This window comes from Tasmannia lanceolata, unplaced genomic scaffold, assembly GCF_043159265.1.
Source record: "Tasmannia lanceolata isolate RefF3 unplaced genomic scaffold, GAP_Taslan_0.1 ptg000012l, whole genome shotgun sequence".
NCBI classification, from domain to species: domain Eukaryota; kingdom Viridiplantae; phylum Streptophyta; class Magnoliopsida; order Canellales; family Winteraceae; genus Tasmannia; species Tasmannia lanceolata.
The window spans coordinates 6,812,204-6,833,931 of NW_027518689.1; the positions used below are offsets into that span (position 1 = coordinate 6,812,204).

General features: G+C 38.7%; 1 protein-coding gene across 1 annotated transcript in view; it reads left to right on the forward strand.

Annotated features, from left to right (window-relative positions):
• The first annotated feature begins 451 nt into the window (after positions 1 to 451).
• ROT3 (Cytochrome P450 superfamily protein) overlaps positions 452 to 21,728 on the forward strand; it is a 28,482-nt gene continuing 7,205 nt past the window's right edge. The window contains exons 1-6 of the mRNA XM_077391168.1: positions 452 to 720; positions 3,708 to 4,032; positions 5,838 to 5,987; positions 6,073 to 6,330; positions 7,549 to 7,638; positions 8,129 to 8,207. Coding sequence (XP_077247283.1) covers positions 503 to 720; positions 3,708 to 4,032; positions 5,838 to 5,987; positions 6,073 to 6,330; positions 7,549 to 7,638; positions 8,129 to 8,207 — 1,120 coding nt within the window. The 5' untranslated portion in view covers positions 452 to 502. The remainder of the gene's footprint in view (positions 721 to 3,707; positions 4,033 to 5,837; positions 5,988 to 6,072; positions 6,331 to 7,548; positions 7,639 to 8,128; positions 8,208 to 21,728) is intronic.

Below are 21,728 nucleotides of genomic sequence, written 5' to 3' on the forward strand. Positions count from 1 at the left end.
GTTGGTGTTGCACACGTACAACAACTTGAATTATATCGAGAGTTTTTGTGTTGGTGTTGCACACGTACAACAACTTGAATTATATTTCCAACATTATCTCTCATTCATTTTCTTCTCATTCGGGGAGAGAATGCTTAAAATCAAAACCCTCCCCTCGTGCGTAGGTTTAAATCTCCTTTATATTCCACTTTCAAACCCTGATTCAGTCAGACAACATGAATAAGCCTAGCCCATACCGAGCACCCAAAATAGCTATCCCAACATTAAATGGAAAGGCGTGGTGTTAGATTTTCCGAATCCTCTCACTCTATCTCTCTCTTACATACGTGTATATTTTACCACTCAAAATAGTGCCCCACATTTAATAGAGACGTGGGGTTGGATTTGCCAAATCCTTTCTCTTTAACACGTATGTTCTTGGGGTCTCTCTCTGTCATTCATAGGTTGTAGTGAAAGAGATGTTTCTTGGGCTTCTTTGTTTTGAGAATTAGGGTTGTGAGAGATGGAAAGGTTGAGTTTCTCTGAAGAAATCATGTGGGTTTTGGGTATTTGGGTTCTAGTGAGTGTTGGGTGGTGGTGGTGTAAGAAGATGAAAAAGAGAGAGAGGAATGGAATTCCCAAAGGGAGTTTAGGTTGGCCTTTGATAGGAGAAACCCTTGATTTTATAGCTTGTAGTTACACTTCCAAGCCAGTAAGCTTTATGGACAAGCGCAGATCTCTGTAAGCTTTCTTATTTCTTCTCCTCTTCTTTGTATTGCAAGATTTTTCTAGAAAAGTTTGGAACTAAAATTTTTTTTGAACTAACCCTAGTCAATATTTATTTAAAGGGACTTATCAATTTATGATGATATCCTGTAAATTAACCATAATCACATTATGTTCCGCTAAAATGCATTAAGAAAAATTTTCCATCAAAAATGTTTTTCTTGCAATCCAAACAGGGCCAAAAGGTAGATGGAACTTCACTTTCTATATTTAGATTTTTCTCCATTATTCCGTTTCATCATCTTTTCTTCTCTGTATCTCCCTATTGGGTTTCAATGAAGACGGGTCGCGTTGAACTACCTAGATTGTTTTACTATTTTCTGCCCTTTACCATTTGGTTTCAAAACTGAAGTCAAGGTTACGTGGGTTTTCAGAGTGATATTTCCCCCCCTCTGTCGGATAAAATCCCCCCTTTAGCGTTATCCGTTAAGTTTTAAAGCAAAGAAAAACGTTAAAGGGGTGAATTTATCCTCAAGCAGTGAACCATTCTCACAGAAACTGTTGGGGGCGCGGGGAGGGGTGTGTTGGGGGGCGGGGGGGGGGCGGCGGGTATCAGTTTCCTTTTTTTTTAATTCAAAATGATGATTTTGTCTCGGAAATCTAATTTTGTTCTATTTCTGGCATTTAGACAAGGGATTAGATTTTCTTACTTGAGTGATTTCTCTATCTCCTTATTCCCTCATAGCAAATTAAAAAGGGTGAAGAAAAAATACTCATGTTCCTGGCATTATTTCATGGAAATTCGAAAGCTCTGTTTTGTTTTGAATTGCGCGCAAGCGTTTTCAATTTTTCATGTTTTTTCGGTCTTTTGTCATGTTTTTTAGGTCTTTTGTTTTGAGTAGCAAGGGTTTTCAATTTTTCAGGAATTTTAGGTCTCATATTCCTCCTTTCCCTGAAAATTAAAAGCTCTCTCTCTCTCTCTCTCTCTCTCTCTCTCTCTCTCTCTCTCTCTCATACGAGGGGATCGGCTTCTCCCTTGATGTTGTGTTATCATGCTGTTATAATTTGATACATTTCATGCATGGGTTTTAATATTAAGCTATTTAGTTTCCATACTGTGATTTATCTTTCCCTCAACATGCTCTCTTTCTCTCCCTCTCTCTCTCTCTCTCTAAGAAAACCTTCGAATTTATGCTAAATAATGTTTTCCTATTTTGTAGAGATTTAATTTGTTTCCATATTGAGATTTATCTTAACCTCAACATCCTCTTATTCTCTAAAACAAAGGAAAAATGGATTAGTTTAGATATTGAGATTTATCTTTTCCTCAACATCCACTTTTTAATAATATATTAGTTTCCATATTGAGATTTATCACACCCTCAACATGCTCCATCTCTCCTTCTCTCAAAACAATAAAAAAGAAACAAAGCAAAAGAAAAATTGGATTAGTTTATATTTTTAATAAATTACGTTAGAATTTATGCCAAATGTTGTTTTTCTATGATCTTCTTGTTGGATCATGTGGCCATCAGCCCTCGATCAGTGGTCTGTACGGTCAGCATGTGCCAAATGTACACATGCACATCATTGACTTATAAATTGTATAATTGTTTTGTATTGAAAATTTATTTTTCGACTGGGTGTCTTTATCAATCTTATGTGATGTGTACTGAGGGCATTAGGAGATGATGAGCTTACCACATCAATTAGTGAACCAGCTTTGTGCAAGTGGCTCATCTCGTAGTTGACAATAACTTGCCTAGTGGGAGGGTAATTGTTTTAGGTGGGAGTAAGTGATTGGTGGTGATGCAGCCATTGTGGGTAGGGGTGCGACTTGGGTTGGGCTCAACCCGACCCGATTTTGGATTGAATTGAGTTGGGATTTCCTCGGGTTGGTTTGAGTTGGTTTAGGGTTGGAAAAAGCCAACCTGATTTAATTTTAGGTTCGGTTAGAGATGAGGCCTTGCAAACCCGACCTGGCCCAAACCCGACATCTATCATCTGATTTTATTGTGATTTCTAAGGGTTATGTTTTTATTTTGTATTTTTCTATTTGCCCCGAGGTTAACATGGACCGAGCCCGAGTCCGAGTCCGACTCAACCCGACTTGATTTGGGAAAAACAGATTAGATGGGTTGGGTTGGGCTAGGGTAGAGAGATTTTGGGGTGGCGTGGGTTAGGGTTGAGGCCTTGCAAACCCAACCTGGCCCAAACCCGACATCTATCATCTGATTTTATTGTGATTTCTAAGGGTTATGTTTTTATTTTGTATTTTTCTATTTGCCCCGAGGTTAACATGGCCCGAGCCCGAGCCCGAGCCCGACTCGATTTGGGAAAAACAGATTAGATGGGTTGGGTTAGGGTAGAGAGATTTTGGGGTGGCGTGGGTTAGGGTTGAGCACCCTTGACGTGAGACTCGGGTTTTGTCGGTTTTGGGTTGAGGGGTATCCTATCTCAGGTTGGGCTCAACCCGTTCAAACCCGACCTGAGTTGCACCCCTAGTTGTGGGAATGAGAACTCTCTCATGATTTGGAGATGAAAAGTCTTTCTAGTGTGTTAATCTTGTGGTTAATCGATAGACCATACAGGAGATGTAAAAAATCACTCCTTAAAAGAGATGGAAATGTCTTTCCAGGAGAGTTGCTAAAAGATAAGTAACCACCACCGTAAGGGAGTTTAAATATCTCCATTAAAAGAATTAACCAGTCTGCACCCACCTAAGAGAACATCATGTCTCCTCTAAATTATTGGACCCTAAACTTTCCCTCCTTTCCTTCTGTGCACACATCCGCATTGATCTAGGCACCCCCAGTTCTTGCAGGATCTTCACTTCTCATGTTTCTTCGTTTAACTTTTTTTATTATCTTTCTTTTAAGGCATATATGATCTTTTAATTCGGATTTTTTAACACATCACACTCTGCCTGATTCTCTTTTTCCTTAAACCTTGCATGTGTGTTTGACCATTTGGTTTCATTGTCTCATTTCTTCCTTTTTCAGATATGGAAAGGTATTCAAATCTCACATCTTGGGAAGACCTATAATCGTTTCCACCGATGTCGAGGTTAACAAAGCTGTTTTACAGAACGATGGGAGAACTTTCATCCCTTACTACCCCAAATCCGTCAGCTTACTGTTAGGCGAAACTTCCATATTGAAAATCAATGGTAATCTTCAAAAGAGAGTTCATGGCCTAATTGGAGGCTTCTTGAAATCCCCCCAATTGAAAGCTCGGATAACACAAGAGATTGAGGAGTGCGTTGATGCTACCTTGGGGAATTGGAAGAAAGGCCAGTTGGTTTACCTCCAAGACGAAACCAAAAAAGTGGGTTTTTTCCCAATTATATTTTTCTTTTTCTAGTCATTTTAATATGAGTTTACTTAGACTCAATACGAAGAAAAACCTGAAGGAAATGAAAGGAGTTATTATGAACGGGTGCATAAAGATCTCCAGATCTCCCATGAAATAATTACCATTTGGGGGGAAATAATCATACATCTTTTACCACCATGTCCACCCTTGTGGTCTTTTCCTGAAAAGTCAAGCAAAAGGGGTGGAAATGTGGTATTTTTCGGAAGGATTATTTCCAATTGGTCCCTACTATGGTAAATAATTGGTAAATGGTCCCTAGGAATCCCATAATAGACAAATGGTCCAGCTTTTAAAAATTTGTTGCTAAGAAATGTATGAAACCAACCACCGTCAATTTACCCAGGTTAAAATCAAACGCCAAATTTACCCTCTCAAACCTTAAGACGTTTTAAACCCAATTTTGAGTTAGTGTTACATTTTCGCAGCATAATTTCTGAATTGGTGGAAATGCTGCAAAGGAGGTGGAAATATCATTTCCCAATTTGGAGAATATTTTCAGCTATACAAGATGAGTACCCTAATATTTTCTGTTATATAGGATGTATTTGCAGTTTTTTCAAGGAACATTTTACCCACAATTTCCTGATTTTTGAAAAGTTTATACCTTTTGAAAATATTTATGTAGGAATCCCTAACTGGGATGTAAAGTTTTTGTTCATCAAAATACCATTTAAGCTATATAAAAGATTGGAGTTTTTCTAGTCTTAATCTTTCTCATATTAAAAAAGATTGAAGTTTTAATAAATAGGGCTACTGATATTTGTAATGCCACGCTTTTATAATCGCACTCACTAACCTTGTCTTTTACTACACTTAACAAGGTGTCAATGTTCTTGCAAGCAAATTAAGAAAAAAAGACAGGGTGACTTGGTGCAAACATCAAAACATGATAGTGCCAATATCAGTAGCTATGTATATAACAACATCTATATATTTTGGTAAAAATATCGTACTTTTGTAGTTAAATAAGGGCCATTGTTGTCAAGAAAATATATAGTCAAATATATGTTATAGGACTAATTGGAAATATTTTTAAAAGGATTTAACTTTTTGGTTAAATCAAGAGTTTTGATAACTAAGTAGAACATATTTTCCAAATTAGGGACTTATTTGGTAAATGTCCACTTGGTTAATGATCCAAAACGTTTCATGTTCTAGTTCTTGCAAGGACATGCTCCTCCAATTCTATTGGCCTATAAACTCAACTCAACTAAGCCTTTGTCTTAAACTAGTTGGGGTTCATTTTGGCCTATTAAGGATGCTTAAAAAGTAAAATGACAATTGTCATCATACAAAAGCAAAAGTCTTCATGAAATGGAGGGTTGGGATTGTCTAATTTGTGAGATTTTACAGACATGACCCCATAGATAGGCTATGAAGTGCTAGATCATTGAACAAATGGCGCCCATTTGCTAGATCAAACATCTCACAATATTTACCCATAAAAAAAGTTAACGGATGACCATTCAAGTTACGGTTAAGATCGCCCGTTGACGAATTTTGCTGCAGAAAAAATAGATGTACTTTGTGAAGAAAACAATTTGTTATTTACCTAACATAAAAAAAATGAATCATTTGTTAGAACATAGGAACGAAACAGTGTAAATGTCTATTATTCTCAACGAGTCTTTTTTGGTGTTACAACGGAGGCCTAACCCTTTTTAGCATGGTAGTTAGATTTTTTTTTCGCCCCCTTTTCTTCCGCAGGCCGCCCCCTTAGCATATTTCCAACAAGTCTCTGTTTTGTGTTACCACAGATAACCTTTCAAGTGTTGGTTAGGGCCTTAATGAGCGTGGGACCGGGCGAAGAAATACAGTTTCTGATGAAGGAATTTCGGGAATTCGTGAGCGGTTTGATATGCCTTCCTATCAAGCTACCCGGAACAAGGCTATCCAAGTCTCTCAAGGTAAGATTTCTCTTGCATAATTATCTTTACGTCTTCCTGATGAAAATAGGAATTAGGGTTTTGATTTTCTTGCTAATTGTTTCAGGCTAAGGAGAGAATGTTGAAGTTTGTGAAGAGGATTATTGAAGAAAAGATGAAGAGAGAAGAGAAGGGTTTGGTTACAGACGTAATTGATGTGTTCTTGAATGAAATGAACGATACGAACGAGTTGCAGTTATCGATCAATTTCATATGCGGAAATATCGTAGAGATGATGATTCCAGGGGAGGATTCAGTGCCCATGTTGATGACTCTCGCCGTGAAATATTTGAGCGACTGTCCTCTTGCTCTAAAGCTCTTAATGGTATCTACAAAGCAATATAGAGTGTGTGTTAAGTATCCAACCAATACGCCAAAAGCTCCATAGCTGATGAAACGCTGCGCCTTCTAAACCTGTCTCATACCAGGCTGGCTCCCACCTAGTCCCGTACCTAAGCAGACCCCCACTCCGGACAATAACAACGAGAGACCAGCAATGGAATTATACTTAAAATTCCATTTCAGAAACAAAATTTCCAAAAAAAAGAAAAAAAAGAAAAATCCCTTGCAGCAGAATTATACTAAAAAATTAGTAGTGCAACATGGGTGGGCTCTGCTCAACCCGAACCCGACGGTTGGGTTGGCATTTCCTCAGTTGGATTGGGTTCCGGCTGGGAGAGGACAAACCAATTTAATTTCGGGTTGGTTTATGGTCATGGTTTTAAATTTTGGTTGCCGCTAAAGTTTCAAACTCCTCCGAAACCGAAATTTCAGCCGGAATTCCAATATTTCTGCTGAAATTTGGTACAAGTGCTTGAAACGGCAGATTTTTGGGTAACTGAAATTTCCGAGGTGATTTCAATCGAAAGTCTGTAAAGGAATAAAAAACTGATATTTTATAAAAAACTGATATTTTATAACAAGATTTTTGGGTAACTGAAATTTCCGAGGTGATATCAATCGAAAGTCTGTAAAGGAATAAAAAACTGATATTTTATAACAATTTTTGCTGAAATAACCGAAATTTACAAAATTTCAATCCTAGAATTTTGCTATTTCGGTTTCGGAACGATTCGGTTTTGGTTTTGGTCCTGACCGAAATCTCGAAATTTAAAACCATGGTTATGGACAACTGTCCTCTAATTTTATAATGATTTCTTGAGGTTATGTTTTGGGTGATGATATTTTCACCCCGACCCCGGGGCAGTACTCATGGACCCGACCCAGAGCCTGACCTGATTTGGCAAATGCAGGATAGGGTTAGGGTTGACCATCCTTGACCTTAGGTTAGGGTTGCGTCGGGGTTAGGGTTGAGGGGAATGCCATCTCATGTTGGGCTAGGGTTGGGCTCGATCCGATCCAATCGGAACCAATTTGCACCCCTATAAAAAAAAACATATTTCAATAACAAAACTTCCAAATAAATCTCTCTCTCTCTCTCTCTCTCTATATATATATATATATATATCTCTCGTATGCTTTTCATTAAGATGAAGTTTGAGAATTTGAATAGCATTTGGTGTTTTGTTGTTTGTTTTTGTAGGAGGAAAACACGGAGTTGAAGAGACAAAAAAACCATTTGGGTGAGCGTTATTCTTGGACTGATTACATGTCATTGCCGTTTACGCACAATGTGAGTTCCACCGCCTTTAATGTAAGCCTTTTTAATTCGGAATATCTATTGAGGAATTTAATTTTGGGCAGTGGATTTTAATTTTTCTGCTTTTGTTAACATGAAAAACCCTACAACATTATCCGGTGTGTACTCTACCTTCAGCCCTCCATCCTGGAGGGATTTTTGAGGACAGACGGTACATGATTGACGGCTGTACACGAAGAGTTTTTATATGATGCCCGATCGGGCATGCCCTTGGAAAAAGCGCCGCCCTTGATATTTGATCCAACAGCAGCCCCTTTTTTCATCTTTTTTCCCTTTTCCTAGCTTTTTCGCACCTTTTGTTATTTTTTCCTGAAAATGAGTAGGAAGGCTTCATTTTCAGGAAAAAAAGTCAAATAAAAGGGGTGGAAATGCAGTCCTTTTATTTATTTTAAAAGGACAGATAAACAAATGGGAATGGAAATATAATCTCCTACATATTTTTTAACCTATTGAATTTTGTCAGGTAATTAATGAAACTCTTAGGATGGCGAACATTATCAATGCAGTTTGGAGAAAAGCTCTCAAAGATGTGGAGATCAAGGGTATTAACAGATTATTACTTTTTACACTTTTTCCTAAATTTATTTGAGAAAAATGCTAAAAACAGAACTATTATTATGAACTGGTTGACCGCCCTTGATCATGCATGAATAGCCTTTTTAGGGTTTTGAAACTCTGATCACAAATTGGCTAGAGTGGGACCACAACCAAAGTCTCTTGGCCAAATCATGATGGGACCCACCCACAACGGGAGCCTGCCAGCCACCAAACTAGTTTTGTTGGGACCCAAGTACAACTTGCTTTTAAAAGTGAGCCCATCTTGGCTTTCATGTGGAACCCCAACAGTCTCTCTAAACGTAGTTCTAAAACCCTCCTGCGTCATTGTAGACTCCTCCGAGTCGACTATGTTTTACCTTCACCGTGTTCCGTGTTTCCCCTACAGAGTCAATAAAAATTCCTTTGACTCATGAATTATGACCGCATCAATCGAGTACTCAGCCGCGTCAATTGAGTACTTGACCGCGTTGTGGATTTTCTTTGGCCGCATTTCATGCCGCATCCGCATTTTCATACACTACTCTTCCCCTCAATGTGGAATCAACACGGGAAATACGAGATCTTCCCCATGGTTCCAGGTCCCAGCATGTTTATCATTCGCTTATTGGAGAACCTAGTTCAAAAATTTGAAAACTTGGCTCGAATGTGGGTTGATTTGAGTCAACTCGAAATAGAACAAGTGACTTCTGGCTCAATAAGAACGCCGGGGGGAAAAAGCCTAGGGAAATCACATAGATTCACTTATATTTCATACCTAATAAGTTGTAACACATTAAAGGTGCCTGTATCTGTGGTTGGTAAGCCTTGTGTTTTTTCGTTTGTTGGTGAGTCGTCTCGCTGGACAAAGTCAATTTGCATGGTGTCAGTTTGTCTCCATGAGTTTTATTATTGTGAGCCCTCCAGCCACCAAACTTCTTTATCATTTGCTTATTGGGGAACATAGCTCTAAATCTAAAAAATCGACTCGAATGAAGTTGGTCGATTTGAGTCAACTCAATGATGGAACAAATTACTTCCAAGTCAATAAGAACTCGAGGCCATTTGTCAACTCGGATGGTGTTGAGTTGACTTAACGAGTTATAATTCTAAGTTGGAGCAAATGATCCATATGGATTTCAATGCATGTTTCAATGCCAGCTTTCTTCCGTTTTCACCGTACTTTCATTGCATGATACACGTCCCTTGTTTCTTTTCATCCAATATAATCATGTGAGAAACTAATCTTGATGGGACCCAATGGCCGTTTCCGTATTCCAATATCTGTCCACATGGAAAACATCGGTGCATATATTCATAGTTCATTCTATGCATGTGTATAAGGGTCAAGGAAAAATTGTCAAGAGGTGACACAAAAATGATGAAATTGTGGATGAGTGACACCCTTTTCAAACCTTGTGAAAGGAGGCCAAAACACCTTTCTCTGACATAGATTTTTACCTAAATACCCCTCAACCCAAAAAGAACAAGTTAGAGTAAAAATTCCTCTCTCTTACTTTTCACCTACCACATTTACCGCCTATCTCCTGTAGAAATCCCCATTAACGCTTGAAACCCACCAAATAAAAGTAACTGTTAGTAGCTTATGCTCTAAGGTTTGTGCTTCTATTAATGTGTTTGATAACCCTTATTGTGTCTGATAACCCTGTCTTTATTGTGTTTGATAACCATGTCTTATAACCCTTTAAAAATGGTGACTTAGGGTTTGTGCTTCTATTATCTCTGTAACCTTTCTTATAGAGTTGTTACAAGTGAGTTGAACCCCTTCTAGAGTTGGTATTCTGCTGATAGAGTTTCTACTAGTGTTTAATGACCCAAATATAGATGGTTTATGTAAACCCTTTTGTACGTGATGAACAATTTTTTGGACTTGATAATCCTTGTTGAGAACCCCCATTTACCTACCTGATAAGCCTGTTTTGAGACTTGATACACCCTCTGGAGAGGCTTGGTAACCCCCTTGGAGACACTTGATAACTCCCTTGGAGAGGCTTGAAAAGCCCCTGTACATTCTTGGTAATTCCCCTTTATGTACTTGATAATTCCTTTAAGTACTTCAAAACCCCCTTGTGTAGAGACTTGAAAACCTCTATTTAGCTACTTCATAATCCTTTAGAGAACCCTCTGTACAGACTTGAAACCCCCATTAGCTACTTGATAATCCCTTACACCACCTTATGTACTGACTTGCAAACCCCCATTTAGGTTCCATGACCCCATTTATCAACTTGATAACTCATTCTGTCCACTAGAATACCCCTCAAGGAGAGATGAAAAGCCCCTTTTAGCAACAACTTGATAACTCCTTTCAGAGACCTGATATACTATGTTTAGAACCCCTGTTTACAATTTTAGAAAAATGTTCGAAACAATTGTTTCTCTTCTTTTAAACTATGATGGAGATTTGAAGGATGATGTTTCTTGGGAATATGTAGGGGGAGGGAGACATTGTTATCGGTCAGCCGCAGAATCAATTTCGACGAATTTCAAGCTTCAATCTGAAGAAGAATTGGTGTTATAGAAAAACAGGTTTTACTATCGGTAAATTGTCGATATGTTGTCGATCCATATATAATCACTTTAATCAATGTCGATGATGATGATGTCGTTCAAACAATGTTGAGGATGTTTGACGGATACATGTTCAATTCTGTGATGAGACATAACGAAGACCATAATTGACGAATTAATTCATTGAATTCGTCAATGCTTCCCCCAAACAATCTTTGTACTACTGAACCCTCTCTTTATCGTAATATTCCTTCTACTTCGATTCTGTCCCAAAAAAATTTGAGTTTTGAAGTGCTTGTAAAAGGACTACGAAAGTGAATTTGATGGGAGATATGTAAGTGAAGAGATCAGAGGTGCTTCGGTAGAACCTTGCCTAAGGTATTGTAGTTCTTTGGCAATCTTTCAAGACTGCCTAAGGTATTGTAGTTCTTTGGCAATCTTTCAAGATTTCATATTTCAATTTATGAATTAATCATATGAATCGAACCTGATTATATATTGCCGAGCTATGTAGGTCTCAAATTGACTTAACTGAAACATTGGCAAGTGATTTGCATTCCAACTATCTTCCTGGAGGTATCGATGAGTCCAAAATGTTGGAGATCTTGAAGTGGACTTCAATAATGTTTTTGAAGATGATTTCTGTGTGAGGGGTTTAGATTTAGAAGAAGAAAAAAATGATGATGATAGTGATGATGATTACAATGATGATGATGAGGAGGAGGAGGAGGATGACAATCATGGAAACACTGTGTTAGTCCATTGGCTAAGCCTATCAGTGTGGATTCTCCTATCAGAGGGGGTTCTCCCATCAGAGGGGGTTCTCAATCGGTTCCGACTGACACTAGTCGACCAATGGAAGCATATGTGATGTTTGTTGGAGCCAATGATGTAGATGCTAATAATTTTCAGTTTGACCAGTTAACGGTTGGGGCAATGTTTTCTAACATGCAACACTTTAAGAAGGTTGTGAAAGAGTATGCTATTCGACAGAGGTTTTTGTTTGTGAGGTCAAAGTCAACACTGAAGAAGTATGACGTTGGATGCAAGGAAGAAGGTTGTAAATGACGTATAACGGGTACTAATCATATGACTTGTGTGTTAGTGAAGTCGTTTGTCCCCGACAATATGTGTACAACTCAATTAAGGGGCAATGATCACCCTCTTGTCACAACAGCTTGGGTTGCTCAGACATGCTTACGCTTATTCGCTCGCCCAGATAATGTGAGGACAAGGATCGTACGAGAATATATCAAGATGCATTGGGTAATAACTATAGGTGGAAAGCGTACAACGCGATGAACATCATACTTGAGATTATGTGTGGGGAATGTGGAGGACTCTTACCGAATATTGCCTACACTTGCAGTTCAAATGATGAGAAGAAATCCCGGCACCTATATGGTTGTTTTCAGAGCCAGAGATTTACGACCAAGGGGAGATGATAGATTTGTTCGCTTATTCTGGATATTTGGTCCCAACACACGGTCTTTTCATCGAACACTCGGACCTATAATTTTGGTCGATGGGCCACATCTGCGAGGAAAGTATCTGGAAATCTTATTGATTGCAATCAGAGTCGATGGTAACAACGATTTATATCCATTAGCATTTGGGGTTGTCGAGGCGGAGAACAAAGATAGTTGGGGTGATTTTTTATGTTGCTGAGACAGTATGTATTGGTATCAGAGATGAACGTATTCACCATATGCTCCGATTGACAGAATGGGTTGTTGCAGGCAGTGCCTAATATGTTTTTCAATTCTCATAATAGTTATTGCATGCGTCACATCGTCGCCAATTTGCGATCTGAGTTCAAAGATATTCTACTTGAGAGATTGTTTTGAAAAGCCGCATGGACTTTGATTGAGAGTATTTTCAGAGAAACAATGGAGAAGATTAAGGTAAGGAATACTAGGCTAGTTTTTATTTTAAGGGGGATAGGTATGATGTATTGACTACCAATATATCAGAGTGTTTCAATGATGTCCTGAAGGATGTGAAAAGATTGCCGATTGCATCATTGGAAGAGCACGCTAGACATCAGACTACTGACTTCATTCAAAAGTGTCAGAAATTGGGTCGTAGTTAAACAAAGTTGACTCATTACGCAGAAGAACGTATTACGTTAGCGAGGGAAGAGAGCCGCCAGTATACAGCTTATCGAGTTGGGGTAATGAAGTTACTGGAATTTGGAATAAGGGTTATCAACTCCCTCAAAACGGGGTTGTCCATATTCGGAAGGGGATTACCGACACACAAATTGGATTATCAACCCATTCCCTGGGTATTAAAGCTACTGGAATTCAGAATTCGGGTTATTGACTCCCTCAAAACAGGGTTATCAACATTCGGACGTGTGTTACCGACACACAAATTGGATTATCAACCCATTCCCCGGGTATTAAAGCTACTGGAATTCGGATTTTGGGTTATCAACTCCCACAAAACAGGGTTACCAACAAATAAAATGGGTTATCAACTAATTCCATAGGTTGATAAAGCTACTGAAATTCGGATTCAGGGTTATCAACTCCCACGAAACGGGGTTACCAACATTCGAAATGGGGTTACCGACAAAGAAAATGGGTTATCAACTAATTCCCTTGGTTGATAAAGCTACTGGGATTCGGAATCCGGGTTACCAACATTCGAAATGGGGTTACCACGACAGAAAATGGGTTATCAACCAATTCCCTGGGTTGGTAAAGGTAGTGGAATTCAGAATTAGGCTTACCAGCCTCGCACGAAACTGGGTGACCAACATTGGAAAGTAGGTTACCGACACAGTATCAACCAATTCCCTAGGTTGATAAAGGTACTAGAATTCGGAATTAGGCTTACCAACCTCCCACGCAATGGGGTGACCAACATTACTCATATGTTACCGATACAGAAAATGGGTTATCAACAAATTCCCTTGGTTGATAAAGCTACTGGAATTCAAAAACACATCATAGGACCATCAACAACGAAATGGTCTGAAAAACACATCATAGGACCATCAAAACCTGTTTAGTTACATTCCATAAGCATGTTTAGATTTACAGTCACAAAAATACATCATAACCTGTTTACAATTTACATTTTGTAATCCTGTTCAACTTGACATAAAAACACAAACACATCTTGTGAACAAGTCCCTCTGCCATTTACATAAGAACACACAAACACACATCATAAAAAGACAAACACACATCATATCCTGTTTAAATTTATAAGTTCCCTTGCCATTTACATAAGAACACACAAACACTTGATTTACTGCATGTTTAAAAAAATGCATACAAGTTCCCCTCCCATAGTTGGTACCAATCTCCATTAAAAACACTCATAATTTTTACCACGAGCATCAAAACCTGTAACATCTATGAACATGAAAAGGTTTTCCTATTGAAGTTCGCAATCCCAAAAGTCTCCTCGTAAAAATCTCTAACAATGTTGAAGCCGGAAGTGAGGAATGTCTGCTAGCCCAAAGTTGAGTGGGTGACCATTATAGTGATGCTCGATCGCTTTTAGGACAAAAGCGCCACAAGCAACCCTGTAAAAAAACATGCAGTAAATGGAGTTACTTTTAAACTAACTACGAATGACATAAGAATAGTACAAAAATTCCAAACTGCATAGTTTGTACCCACCCATTGTTCTGCTGTGGGAAGCCATCCATCTATGAATATTGAAAGTCATCGATGTTGCAACCCCGGCCCTTGAAATATTCCTTGATGAATGCTACCTGGATATAAGACAAGGCGGAAAATTGAGTGTTGTACATATGTAGGTAACTTTAAATGTTAGGAAAGATGTTAATTTACTTACAGTGGGAGATGTTCGTTCCTGAAATGAGTCCCCTTCCAACGAGTTGAACTTGACGATCTTTTTGTTCACCATATCAAGCACCAGAAGAACCCAGTGAAAGTCTTGACAGCATGAGATTAAAAGCATCCGAATATCTTCCAACGGGATATGGATAAGTGTACTATGCAATACCCCATTCGCCAACCCATCGCGCTCCAACTTCTGTTTGTCATCTATTGATTGATGCCCTGAAGTCTTTTATGCCTGTACAGCGAAATGAATTTTTTGGAGAACCTAAATGATGGATAAGTTGTAACGTAACATGTATAGGTACAAAAAAATCTTACATGTAGGCGAAGAAGGAAGATATACAATCCGTTCAGTCAAGACATTATTGGAGGCTTACAAATACTTTCCATATACATCAAATACCTAGAACTCGAAAAAAAACTTATTGTTATATGTTAATAACCTCAACTATAGGTAATGAAGACAACGCTTTAAAAAATGACACTTACAGGGCCACTGAGGACTCCTTTCAGAGTCCACATGGTTTTGAGATCCTCGGCCAAGACTTTTACCCCATCAATGGTCATGACAATACAACTGCAAAATTATATAAAATTTAGAGGAAGGAAGTATCCAACTTTGAATAATGGTTAATTGAAAACACGTCTACTTGCCTTTGGTCCTGTATTTTCAACTTTTCAATCAGTTCAGTTCGCCTACCCTTTCCCCTGTCCTCTTCCAACTCCTCATCCTTGTCCTTCACCTCATCTTTCTTCTCCACCAGATCTTTCTTCCTCTGTGTTACTTTTTTCGTCGCCCTCTCACTGTGTTACTTTTTTCTTCGGGGTGCTGCATAGGGGCTATGCCTAGCATAGCTCGGTTTTCTATTCATTCCCTCGGTCTTCACTTCCCTCTCAATGTTCCCTATTCCTATTCCTTCACTTTTGTTGTCCCCCATCGCCAATTTTCCCTTCCTCCTCTTCATCTTTTTAACCTCAGGGTGTAAGCCCAATGGTTTTTACCTTGGCATTCCCATCTTGTTTTGATGATTCCAATACACAAGTGATCATTTATCACTAATGTGTTTGATTGTCTAAGTTGTAGATCTTGATAAAGTAAGATCAAGGATGCTTGGATTGAAGGCCAAGAAGCCCACATTGGACCACTAATTGGAAGGCCAAAGTCATCAAGCAAGAAGTCATGAAGACTTGAAGACATGAAGAAATTAATATTGAAGACCATTTCTTAATGTAATTGATCCAAACCTAGATTAGGTTTTTAGAGGCATAATTAAAGTAATCTCACACACCCTAAATAAACAAGTGATTGTATTTGTGGAGTTCCAACACCTTGGAACCCTCATAGCAATCCCATCTTGGTTGAGAACTGGAAGCCCAAAAACAGAATTGAAAATCTGCTCTGCATAGGCTTCTCGGAACTCCGAGAGGTTTTCTCGGAACTCCGAGAATTCTCGGAACTCCGAGAATTATTCTCGGAACTCCGAGAAATGGTCCAGTAGACTTTTTCCAATTTCTGTGAGGCTTCTCGGAACTCCGAGATTTTTTCTCGGAACTCCGAGAATTCTCGGAACTCCGAGAATTATTCTCGGAACTCCGAGAACACTCCAACGGTCTGAAAAAGAGCCGTTTGGAATTTTGCTGGAATTACCTCAATGCCATTGAACGGTCATATTTTGGTTTTCCTATAAATATGAGTGTTCTAAACATACAAACTAGAAATCCTAACACTCTTAAACTTCATTTGAATACCCAAGAGTGAATCAAGCTTCAATTGTGCCTCTCATCACCAACTCTAGGATTTGAATCATAGGCTCTCAATTGTACATCTTTTGTAACCCTTGTGAAGGGATTTTTTAGTTCTTTCTTTCATCTTTCAAGATTTGTATTCGGGCGAGTATTCGGAGAAGCGGAGCCCTTTTTCTCCGTGGTGAGGATTGCCACCAAGGTTAAAGCAATTGTAATTGGCACCGATCTTCGCCAAGGTTAAGAAGATCATATAGTGAAGACATCAACGGGTTTGGTTGGTGGAGTGGAGTAGGCCTCGGGTTTGAGGACCGAACCACTTTAAATCTCGGGTGCACTCTTTCTATCTCTTTGCTCTTTCATTTGCATTGCACCATTAGATTTAACTTGTATGCTTAAAATATTGTTTTTGATCTCTTAATCGGTTTAAGTTTTTCAAATTGGTAAATTCTAGTTTTCTTAAACAACCGTATTCTCCCTCCTCATAGTTGCCATTTCTATTATAACTTGGGACCCCCTATATCGGATTTTCACTTGGTATCAGAGCCTTGGCTCTTAAAAGATTTTAAAATTTTTTGTGAAAGTTATTTCAAAATCTAACTAGGGAAAGATTTTATTTGGCAACTTCTAATTGTGAAATGGCACACCAAATTGGAACCGGACTTCCGGAAGGCCATTCCACAACTACACCTCCTTTCTTCAATGGGTCAAACTATGGACATTGGAAAACAAGGATGCGCATCTATCTTCTTTCGATAGATGTGGAACTTTGGTACATTGTTGAAAATGGATACAATGTACCTTCCAATCCTTTTGAAGAATGGAATGTGGTAGAGAAAAGGCAAGCTAATTTGAACTACAAAGCAATAAATTCCTTGTTTTGTGCCTTAGCTACCGAGGAGTTTAATAGAGTTGCCCTTTTTGATTCCGCCAAGACTATTTGGGATACCCTTGCAACTACCCATGAGGGAACATCACAAGTCAAGGATTCCAAAATAAACTTGTTAAAGAGCAAGTATGAAATGTTTAGAATGAGTCCAAACGAGAGTATTTCGGAAATGTATACTCGTTTTTCTATTATTTCTAACGAACTAGCTAATCTTGGTAAATCTTATCCTAACGATGAGCTTGTGAGTAAGTTACTTAGGTCTCTTCCTCCACATTGGGATCCAAAGGTGACCGCGATTCAAGAGTCAAAAAATCTCAAGACGCTAACCATAGAGGAGCTTGTAGGATCTCTCATCACCCATGAAATGCTCCTTACTAGCCGACAAGAGGAAAAGAAGCCAAAGGAGAAGGAGAGGGAATTTAGATCCCTAGCACTCAAGGCTTCCAAGGAAGACTCATCAAGTGAAGCGGATAGTGACGAAGAAGAAGCTTTACGAAGATTCAAGAGCTTGTGGAGAAAGAAGCATAAGAAAGATAAGAAGAAGAAAGAAGAAAGTGATGTTGATGGAGCCTTAAGATGCTTCAATTGCAAGAAGATTGGACACAAAAGACCGGATTGTCCACTTCTAAAATCAACTTCCTCTAAGTACAAGGGTAAGAAGGATTGGAAGAAGCATAAGGCTCTTGCCGCCGGTTGGGATGCGTTAAGCACATCGGGCAAAAGCTCAAGTGAAGGGGAAGAAAATAAAAAAGATGATCTTTGCTTCATGACAATCACCCATGAAGTTGAGGTAAACTCTAACCCCTCATATTCTTCATCTAGTAGTAAAAGTGATAGCATACCTTATGATGAATTATGTGAAACCTTGCATACCCAAATTTCCAAAAACAAAGTTCTTAAAAAATCCATTTTAAAGTTAGAAAAAGAACTTGAATTTTTGAAAAGTGATTTATCTTCTTCCATATCTCAAGAACAAGTTACACTTGAAAATCATAAACTTGAGATTAATACCCTTAAGGGTAGCTTGGATGAGAAAACTTGCCAACTTTTAAAATTTCAAAATATGGCAAGCTCCTCCAATTCTTATGAAGATGAAAGAAATGAGCTTTTAGTTCAAACATCCCATCTTCATAATGAAAATGAAAGACTTAGATTATGTTTACATGGATTTCTAAATGGAAATAAAATTATTGACATAATCCTAAGTAAAACTAGTCTTAGACCTCAACATGCTTATCATGATAGGACTAGTGTATCTAACCCTCTTGTTAGATGCCATTTTTGTGGAATGAATGGTCATTACCAATTCCAATGTGCATCCAAGAGTAGGGCTAGATGTGGGACCAAGAAATCTTGGGTTCCCAAAACCCCCATATGATGATATTCATATTGTGTAGATTAGGGGTTGTTGAACTTAAAATTGAATATATTTCATTTGTATGTTTTTTTTGATATCCCCTCCTGTATTATAAAATTATTTTAACTAGGGGGAGTTAAAATTGAATTTTTCTTTGAAAAAGGGGGAGCTTTAAAATTGTAAATTTTAAACCCTTGTTTTTCTTACCCCTTCTTTTTGTTGATGACAAAGGGGGAGAAGAATCTAGAGTAAAGTCTCTAGTGTAAGAAAAATGTGAAAAGAATATATGCTTTGATTTGTAAATCTCTTGTGCTTGTCATCATCAAAAAGGGGGAGATTGTAAGCCCAATGGTTTTTACCTTGGCATTCCCATCTTGTTTTGATGATTCCAATACACAAGTGATCATTTATCACTAATGTGTTTGATTGTCTAAGTTGTAGATCTTGATAAAGTAAGATCAAGGATGCTTGGATTGAAGGCCAAGAAGCCCACATTGGACCACTAATTGGAAGGCCAAAGTCATCAAGCAAGAAGTCATGAAGACTTGAAGACATGAAGAAATTAATATTGAAGACCATTTCTTAATGTAATTGATCCAAACCTAGATTAGGTTTTTAGAGGCATAATTAAAGTAATCTCACACACCCTAAATAAACAAGTGATTGTATTTGTGGAGTTCCAACACCTTGGAACCCTCATAGCAATCCCATCTTGGTTGAGAACTGGAAGCCCAAAAACAGAATTGAAAATCTGCTCTGCATAGGCTTCTCGGAACTCCGAGAGGTTTTCTCGGAACTCCGAGAATTCTCGGAACTCCGAGAATTATTCTCGGAACTCCGAGAAATGGTCCAGTAGACTTTTTCCAATTTCTGTGAGGCTTCTCGGAACTCCGAGATTTTTTCTCGGAACTCCGAGAATTCTCGGAACTCCGAGAATTATTCTCGGAACTCCGAGAACACTCCAACGGTCTGAAAAAGAGCCGTTTGGAATTTTGCTGGAATTACCTCAATGCCATTGAACGGTCATATTTTGGTTTTCCTATAAATATGAGTGTTCTAAACATACAAACTAGAAATCCTAACACTCTTAAACTTCATTTGAATACCCAAGAGTGAATCAAGCTTCAATTGTGCCTCTCATCACCAACTCTAGGATTTGAATCATAGGCTCTCAATTGTACATCTTTTGTAACCCTTGTGAAGGGATTTTTTAGTTCTTTCTTTCATCTTTCAAGATTTGTATTCGGGCGAGTATTCGGAGAAGCGGAGCCCTTTTTCTCCGTGGTGAGGATTGCCACCAAGGTTAAAGCAATTGTAATTGGCACCGATCTTCGCCAAGGTTAAGAAGATCATATAGTGAAGCCATCAACGGGTTTGGTTGGTGGAGTGGAGTAGGCCTCGGGTTTGAGGACCGAACCACTTTAAATCTCGAGTGCACTCTTTCTATCTCTTTGCTCTTTCATTTGCATTGCACCATTAGATTTAACTTGTATGCTTAAAATATTGTTTTTGATCTCTTAATCGGTTTAAGTTTTTCAAATTGGTAAATTCTAGTTTTCTTAAACAACCGTATTCTCCCTCCTCATAGTTGCCATTTCTATTATAACTTGGGACCCCCTATATCGGATTTTCACAGGGCTATCGAGAATGGTAACAACATGTGACACTTCCATTACAACTGCTTCGTTTCCGAGACCAATTTTTTCACCCTGACTCATCACATCTATGAACTCAGTTTTCAGTCCATAACTGATGATGTCTGTTGTCTCCATATTTTCTCTCACATCTTCTTTCTCTTTGCTTTCTTCCTCGGACTTATCTCTAAATTCCTGCGTCTCATTTCCAATCAAGATCTCCTTCATCCTTGTAGAATCTTCCTCCTGTCCTCTTCTTTTTGCCCACCTTTTCTCAATTCTTCCTTCTCCATTTCATCTTTCTCATTCTTCTCTCTTCTCACCTCTTTCCACTCCTGTAAAAATTCCCTCTCAGCTGCATTCTCCATGTTCTCTATTCTTAACTTCTCCTTCTCCTCCTCAATGCTCACCCTCACTCTTCTTAACCTCTCCTTCTCCTCTTCATTCTGTAACCTCTTTTTTTTTATAACCTCCCATGCCTCTCCTATCTTCTCCACTCTCTTTTGATCCTCCCATCCTCACCACCCTCCTCACCTACGGTTTCCCATCCTTCAACCACAGGTGTGCAGGTCAATGCTGGGATTGTAGGGGACTGCCCTAATGGTTCTACCTGACCAACGACTCCTGTTTTCTCGGCTTTCTAATATACAAATAAGGGATACAATAATGAATTTGTAAACATTACCAAGTAAAATAAAACATAATATAAAACTGTAGGACTCAACTCGGTAGATGTGGACATGGAGAGACTTCCACATTTGATGTGATTAGGAGATGATGATTTGATGGTTATCTTCAGAGTTACGTCTCGATAGAGGCTACTGACTCAATGCGATTGTAGCATTGGCTATAGAGCAATAATTGTAGTGCGGCCCATTTATGGGTTTGAGATTCCTGATCGGGAAGGTAGACCAGTTAGGGGTGCAACTCGGGTCGGGTTGAGGCCAACCCAACCCAACCCAAAAACTTCAACCCCCAACCCTAACCCAACCCAACCCGAGTTTCAACCCTGCTTAGCTAACCCAACCCAACCCAACCCAACCCAAATTGATTTTTCCCTAACCCAAACCCAACCCAACCCAACCCGATTTCCCAAGTTGGGTTGGGTTTCTGCTGAAATCTTAATGAAAAAAATGCCTCTTTAAATCAGTTACCCCATCAAATGCCTCTTTAAATCTTAATGAAAAAAATCAGAGAGAGAGAGAGAGAGAGAGCGAGAGAGAGAGAGAACCTTGTAGGTCCTGTGGCGGAAGAACCGAAGAAGAATGAGAGATATTCTGATGGAGGATTGGAGGCTGCTGGCTTCTCTCAAAGAGAAATAGAGAATAAGGATTTCTACTTTCTAGGTTAGGGTTTGCCTTTACTTTTTGTTTTTGACTTTTTGATAAGTATATAAAGTATACACTATTATATTTTCAAGGATAGAAAATTAGAAGCTAGAAAAAACAACACGTGAAAAACTAAAATGTCTAAAAGTAACGTGTTAATCTTATTCTTTGTCGGGTTACGGGTTGCTTGATGCCCAACCCAACCCAACCCGAATTTTGGTC